Raw genomic sequence first — 7500 nt, forward strand, 5'->3', positions numbered from 1 at the left:
TTCTGTAATGATAAAACTGAGCTAGTATAGTGTATGAAAGTAAGGGGAAAGATAGACTTCTGTTAGAAAAGCACAGGACCAAGAATCAAACTCAATACTCGGCAGTGTCACAAGGGGCAAGTCCTTTGCTCACCTTCCTCACACTGCCCCTCTGTGGGTAGAGGACTCAGACAAGCAGGGTGGACCTATGTCCGAGTCCTTCCTCCCATGCTACCCAAACCTACTTCTCCCAGGAGAGATCCTCTTCCCCAAGAGATTAAGCGGCCTACATGGAAGGACCTTCTCTGTCCCTCTTCTGAATGCAGTTCTTCCCATTTAAACAGCCGTGGATTCAAACACAGAGGAGGGGAGGAAGAGACTTTGTTTTCTCATCATCTCAGAGAGATGCGGGGTCGAATCCCTGTGCCAATGATGACAGTTTAGACAAAAACTGTTCAATGTAAAACACAAATAGAATCTGCAAAGCAGGGAGTGGAAACCAGGATGAGTAACCTATTCCATTACCTGGAGCAATGTTTTCTCCTCCAGCCCAATGATTTATTAATGATTACACATAAATTAAACAGGAGAAGGTGCGGGAGCACACCCTAAGCCAGAAAAGTCCATTTGGTGAGGTAGCTGGTGCAGGTGACATCTGCTCAGGCACATGAAAGAATTAAAACAGCCTTCCCATCTGCTGGCGAGTGATCTCAGAGATCATGGTGGTATATTTTGTTATAAGAATGAGAAGACAAGCCATTTGCCCACATTTTGAAGAAAGATGGCCACTACTGCATTTTGCTTGCTTTCCCAAGTGAGGTTGTAGTGTGGGACACACAGGTACGAGTTGCTGCACATTGCTCCTGCATGAGCAGGAAAGCCAGCCCAGGGTATTCCTACTCTTTCCCTTCCACATACTAATGGCTGTCCTTAAAGTTGTGCTCTAGTTATTGGACCATTCCTTAGCCCCAATCACTGACATAATCCATGTAAAATAATAGTAATATTAATTACCCTTCCAAAAGAAGGCATGGGGATGGTCGGCCAGGGTTGGGTTAGGCTGGGCTTACAACCAGAGTTTGTGTCCATTTAACCGTGTAAATCTTCTGATTTCTACATGTTTGTGCCAAGAACATGTAAACATTTATAAAAATTTTACCTGCCACCTGACTTCTGGTGCCTAAAAGACTTGCACTGTATGGAAAGCGTAAACCAGACCTGGAATAAATGTCAAGTCTCCCTAGTTCCAGTCAACTGCAAGACCTTCTGCCTTCCCAAAAGTTTTATTGTATTACTTTCTCCCCAGAATTTCTCAGTCATATTTGCTTGAGAAAGGCATTTATCAGAGAAAGGACATGTGGATCATTATATCATGTTATTACAAGTGGCAAATTAACTTGTCACATGTTGGAGAAAGGAAAACCTGGGTTTTATGGCTCTTGCCTGAAACCAGAACAAACTCACGTAATGTCCTTGTGCAGACTGATACTCTCTTGACTGAGACCCCCTCACGTGATGCCACCTGCATTTTTTGGTCTTAATTGCAACACTTTGTTGTTGTTGCTGTTGTTATTTGCACTTATTTGCTTTTGAGTATGCTGAGTTTCCCGTGTGTTTTCTTTTTACAGACTTCTGCAGTGCTTCTGAAGCCAACTTAACGGAGACTGTTCTACTGAAAGCTTTCTGAAATCATTATTGAAATACGATGCATAATCTCTTGAGATTAACCCAATGGCAAAATTAAAATGTAAGTTTAATTTGGCACCTTCCACTTAACTGATTCCTGGTATATAAAAAATGCTTCAGTTAAGTACTTAAGATGACATTTAATTGGTCCTGAGCATCGTACTACTCTCTGTAAAATCTCTGTACTCTTTAAAAACTTTAATCACTGTCTTTCAGGCAGGGCTAGACCTCTTAGGTGCATAAAAGCTTTAAAGGGGGGCTGACTTAGAAATTTGTTCCCAACTACACAGCTGTCCTCAGTGCTTCTTAGTACCTCTTGATAAGTAAAGGGATTGTTAGTGGGAAAGAGTTTTGAAAAAACTATTAGAGACAGTTGCTACTGTTGTTTTTTTAGCTCTAATTAAATGAGGGCAGGAAAGCACCAGTAAATAAGCAGCTGGAGGAAATAAGGAATTATCCTTGCTTCTGAGGAGACCTTTTTTAAAATGTGCGAGCAGGTTAGTAGGCTCTTTTGCTGCTTTCTGCTTATGTTGCACAGTTATAGCTCACTAGGCTGAAACTGAAGTACCAGACAAAGAAGTGGAAAGTTATCCAAAATTGCTTGCTTGTTTAAAAGTAATATATACATTATTGTTAGTCATTCTATGGCATTAGATCTTATAGCTGCATTTCAGTAAAGGGTTCTTGTACGTGCACGTTCTCTTTCTTGCTTTTTTTGGCAGTGTTGTTCCTTTCTAACGGTATTTTAGTGCTTAGAATTGATGGCAAGCTATATTTTATCCACATAATGTTTAATAAGGCAAAATGTGATTATTTGAATTAATTAGTTTGTAAGAACTATGTGCATAATGCACTTCTGATATTCACCTTTAAATGCATGCTTATATCTATTGGTTTATAAATATTTGAGGGATATTTATGCAAATTTGATATACTAGCAATGTAAGGCATTATAGATCATTTGCAAGAGTGTTGTAGTGTGAATTCACATTTAAGCAGTGAGTGGTGTTCATTAAAGGCCTGTGCTTCAGCTGTGTGTTTGGACGGCAGTATTTTTTCTTTTAAGGCTTAGCTATTAAATCCATTGTAAAATACTGCAGAGTTGTATCTCAGCCTTTTTAAATGATCGCTTGACTCCAGTGACTGGTATGGAAGCTGTAGTCAAAATATGTCTATTTAAAACAGATGTAGTCATTAGCAGGCCCTCTGAACTGTGCTTTCCAGCTTCTTCAAAGTCAGACTGTCTCCTAAGCAGGTTATGAGATAGATGATTATCACTGCTTCCCCATGTGTCAAGTGTAGCCGTGCTGCTGCAGTGGCAAGGGGCTAGAGCAGTAGAAATAGAGCTCAGTGCTTAGTTAACAGGTAGGTTTGCTGCTATCCATGCTCCTCATTCTGTCTCGCTGATGCTATTCAAAAAAATGAATCTAAAAATAAATATTAGTACTCACTTATCAGTGGGCACTGTAAGGAATTTTACTTCCCTGAATGCTGCTCAGTGTTAGCTTTGTTTGGCTGTTTGTTGCCTTGTGTTGCAACACTATGGAGAGCTACAGAGAAGGTCCTCCAGGCTACTGTGGTCCCCGAGAAGCTGCTTGTCAGTGCCTAGGGTGAAATTAACCCCAGTGTGATGAGCAGGAGGAGTAGGCTATAATGGTTTGCTATGAGAGAGAGAAATAGCAGAGTCTAGCAAGGCCTTGCCAGTAACAGAAAAGAAACAAGATTGTTTTCCAGACTGCCCTAACCATGACCTTAAGATAGGGATTTCTGACTGACCCTGAGCCATGAAGCATTAAAAACGCAACAAATGATCCACTGGGCTCTCACTTCTTGACCTCACTGTGAGTCAAGAAGCTTTTCTAGCTCTCACTGAGAGAATGATATAATTTCTGTAGTTATCTTTGTAGCTTTGAGACTGAGTTTCTCACCTGCTTAAAGTGAACTGTGGCAACTGCTACCATTTCACTACAGTTATTTTCTTGTTTTAGGATAGCAGTTTTTACACTTCTGCCACTAGCTGATGGACCAGAAGAATGTGAACTGGTACTGAATGGACTGCCTGCCTGGTTTCAGTAGTCTTTTCCTGATTTGTCAAGGTAATTAGTCATTTCGTTAAGCTATCCAATGTACAACCCTTCTTTAGGACTAGGGGAGTTGCCACCGTTCCATACAGTGAAAAAAGGGGAAGTATTTCGTGGGGACTCTGTGGTCCACAAGCTCAAGATCATCCAGTCTCTTAGTTGTGGCCCTGTTAATGCAATCATTTTTTTCTGTTCTTCCCAACCTCTCTGCTTTTTTTTTTTTTAGTGCTTGGGATCACAAGGCAACAGACTAATTAGAGGTGGTTTACATAAGTCTGGATAGAGGAGTTTGGTGTTATTCCAAAATGTGTCTGTGTAGATGATGCCCTGCATGACTTCAAAAAAAAAAAAAAAAGGCATTACCACATGCAAATGGGTGCTACAGGTGTGTTGCTGCTGTTACAGGTCTGAGACTGATGCGTGCCCTAAGCACAGCAAACAGCGTGTCTTGAAGCCAAACATACCCCTGCAGCAGAGTTTCAGTGGCTCTTCTCTTTGGGTTGCATCCACATAGATGAAGATAGGGTGGTCACCATCACTCTGCTGGATTACATGCTGCCCACTATGTTATGTTTACTCAGTGCCTCTGTAGTATAGACCATTGCAATCACACCCTGGATTCTCCTAAATGAAGGCAGATCATCTTTTACTCCTTAGAAACCTCCAGAACCCAGCTGCAGTCATAAAGCTGCTATCAAATGGAAGCTGGCTGCAGTTCAGAATTTGGGCCAGTATTTTTTAACAGCATGAAATTCAGTTCTAGGCCTTCTGGAAGGATTTTGTATATGAAATGTTGAACTGGAGTAGAATCAAAACTGAAGTCCCCTGTATGCAAAAACAGGTGGGGGGAAAAGGTTGTCTATGTTTGAAAAGGGAGATGTATCTCATGTATACTATGGATAGTATCTGATAACATTAATTTGGAATAAGGTATATTTTTCTTTACTGTTGGCTTATGTTAACAAATGCTTTATAATGTCATGACCTCTCTTGTCTGAGCTGGCATCTAGTGGAATATATCAGCCATATTAATCTAATCAATCTAATCAGAAAATTATTTTTTTTTTTAATGTTAGGAATTAAAACATAAACTCTACCCACTCTGTATGGACCTGTCCTACATTCATGTTGCCATTGGTGGTTTTTTGTTTGCATTACAGCAATCAAAGAGTAAATGCAAAGCAAGATCCAAGATAGGAAGGCAAATTGTTTTTGCAAACATGGCAGAGAAAGTGTCTGGAATCAAATGCCAATATTAATGCATGACATCTGCTCTCTGCTCCAGTTCTGAGTAAAGTAATCCAGTCCTAATTACACACTGCTGTGCCCTCTACCAGCTAAGGAGAATGGTGCAGCCATTCTTAGTACCGGTATATAAATTTCTTTCTGGATCTGATAGATACATTAGATGCAGGGCAGGCTTTTCATTTTTTGGCTGTCAGCTGCTTTGGGTAGCACAAAGAGAGGGGAGGGGAAAGGTTGCAGCAGGAAAAGATCAGAATCCTCCAAAAAGGACTCTGCTCCTAGAATATTTTTTTTCCTAGAGAACTTTCCCTGCAGACCTCAATCAATATTACTCTCATCTGAGTGCACATATTATTCATTAAGAAACATTGGCAAGATGTGTACTATAGTGTATGCCTTCATTAGAGCCTCCACCTGCCTACTTTTATCAGAATATCTCCAGTAGCTTTCACCTGTGTTGAATTTGTTTCTGTCTTTGGAGAAATTGTGTAATTCCCCAGGATGGGTTTCTTTCTTTCTTCCTTTTTTTTTTTTTAAAAAAAAAAAAAAAGGTAAAATAGTACCCTACGGTTTGTGGATGTGTTTTCTCCTCTTGCACTTTAACGGATCAAGAAGATTATTACCCTTAGATTCAGACCGAACTGGACACTGATGAAAGCATGTGCAAAACACAGTCCAGTGCAACAGTCCCTCTTCTGGCTGTGTGATATGGGAATAGCTGGAATTCCTCAGCTGAGTGTTCAACAGTCATGCGGTGTTCTTTGTGTGCACCTACCACTACTGAGCAAACAGCTGTTTTCCTATGGAATCAACATTTTTTAACTGATATGTTGTTGGAATGACGTTATGAAGATCTGGTAAATGTCACCATGCCAAGTAGACACAGAAGGAGCCACAGAACGTGGGGGACGTTGGCAGCATCTTAGAATATTGTCATCACAAAGCAACATAAACCTGACATTGCATTATATCTTTTCAGTTAATGGATTTCCACCTCTGACTATTCAGTGTTAATTTTGCCTGGTCTCTTCAGTAGCAAGTCAATGAGGGAAAAAAAATGTATCTTTTTGAAGAAAGACACCAGGATTTCTGGATAAGTTATGTTATGGTCCAGCTCAGTAACTGGAACCTCGTGTGCTGCTGCAGTATAAGGAAGAACCAAAAGCAACAGACTCGGAAACAGCCAGCTCCATGGCTCTGCCTCTGTTCACCCATCTCACATTTGATCAGTCTCTGCTTGACATCAGGCTGGGAGCAATAAGCTCTGATCACGACAGTGGATGTGGCAACAAGCCCGTGAGCTCCACGTGTCACTCCAGAACCAGATGCTGTCTCACTGGATTCCTCCATAAAGCAACTGAGGCAAATGTGTGGATGTCAGGTTTGTCTTTCAGGTGTACCTACCACACCCTCCGAGGTAAGGAGTAAAAGACAGGACTATATACAAGACAATATTGCAGTAGCAATGAACTTTGAAGTAGAGAACGACATTCTTCAGTTAAGTGATTATCAGTCCTGATGGAAGTGAGAGACATTACACAAGCACCATCACTGTAATACACATGCAAGGTTTGGTAAGATTTTATTTTTTTGAAGGTTCTCTTTTCATGTACATTAAAGGACTCTGGAAACTGCTCAGAGACTGCTGTGTGAAGAGGTGGCAGAGTCAGTCCATGTGTGGAGATGTGTGGAGTTGCTTAGAGAGGTTGGGCTAAAGGTACAATACTGAACTCCTGCTTGACTTGAGTATGAATTGAAATTTTACATCACCATCAAAAACTGATTCACCATGCAGACTGAAGAATGCGTCTCTCTTGAGCCTGGGAAAGTTTCAAGAACTAGGAGGACAAAGGAGGCTTCTCATGGAAAAGATGAGTCTCCTCTAAGTGTGCTTTTCCTGGAGCCTGGGAGGCCAGCCTGTCCTAGCTCATAGTTTGGGCCTCTTCTAAAGTCATTCACCTGGCTCGTAGGCTTGTCCTTCTCCACAGCCGTACGGGTACTGAGGAGACACCGATGGATCTGCAAAGTGCAACACCCAACCTGATCCTTCAATATTTAATACTCAAGAAACCTTTCTGATGACAGTTTCTTCTGGAGAAAGAAACTTTGTGGAGTTCATTGCAACTGAGCTGTTCTGGGGAGGCAGGTTTTGCATGGTAAGCTTCCTATAAACCAAGAAGCAGACCAAGGATTTAGGTGGTCTTTTATTTTTGAAAAAATATTTTTCTTTTTAACTTTGTGCTACAGAGAGCAGAAGCAAAACTTCTGAATAAGTAATTTATTAGCTGTAAATTTGTCTAGAAGATCTCTACAGGTTGTAAAACCTAATGGCTTAAAGTGTCAGCCTTATATCACAGTGGTAAAGAGCTCATTCTCTAGAGGTAGCATTTTTGAAGCTTTGCCATTTTTACTCTATCAAAGGAATTGCTGTATTTTGAACAAACTTTTATTTTAAATAGCCTGTATTTACAAAAAATATTTAACATTAATTTCATGCAAAACAGTAACA

At 40.6% G+C, this 7500-nt stretch overlaps 1 protein-coding gene and 1 long non-coding RNA gene across 6 annotated transcripts in view; one reads left to right on the forward strand and one right to left on the reverse strand.

Annotated features, from left to right (window-relative positions):
* Positions 1-1613: 1613 nt before the first annotated feature.
* Positions 1614-7500, forward strand: part of LMO1 (LIM domain only 1) — a 68525-nt gene continuing 62638 nt past the window's right edge. Inside the window, exons 1-3 of one of the 5 annotated variants that reach the window (XM_080593367.1) lie at positions 2186-2280; positions 2851-3030; positions 3654-3761. In XM_080593367.1, coding sequence (XP_080449493.1) covers positions 3716-3761 — 46 coding nt within the window. In that variant the 5' untranslated portion in view covers positions 2186-2280; positions 2851-3030; positions 3654-3715. Of the gene's footprint in view, positions 1727-1985; positions 2352-2850; positions 3031-3653; positions 3762-7500 lie in introns of those variants that run through there. The other 4 variants (XM_080593366.1, XM_080593368.1, XM_080593365.1 and 1 more) reach the window with 4 other exon arrangements.
* LOC308195607 overlaps positions 5543-7500 on the reverse strand; it is a 6105-nt gene continuing 4147 nt past the window's right edge. The window contains exon 2 of the long non-coding RNA XR_013951666.1: positions 5543-7500. This exon is cut by the window's right edge and continues 3321 nt beyond it. This is a non-coding gene — a long non-coding RNA (uncharacterized lncRNA).

Source organism: Anser brachyrhynchus (genome assembly GCF_964034855.1).
Source record: "Anser brachyrhynchus genome assembly, chromosome: 5".
Lineage (NCBI taxonomy): Eukaryota > Metazoa > Chordata > Aves > Anseriformes > Anatidae > Anser > Anser brachyrhynchus.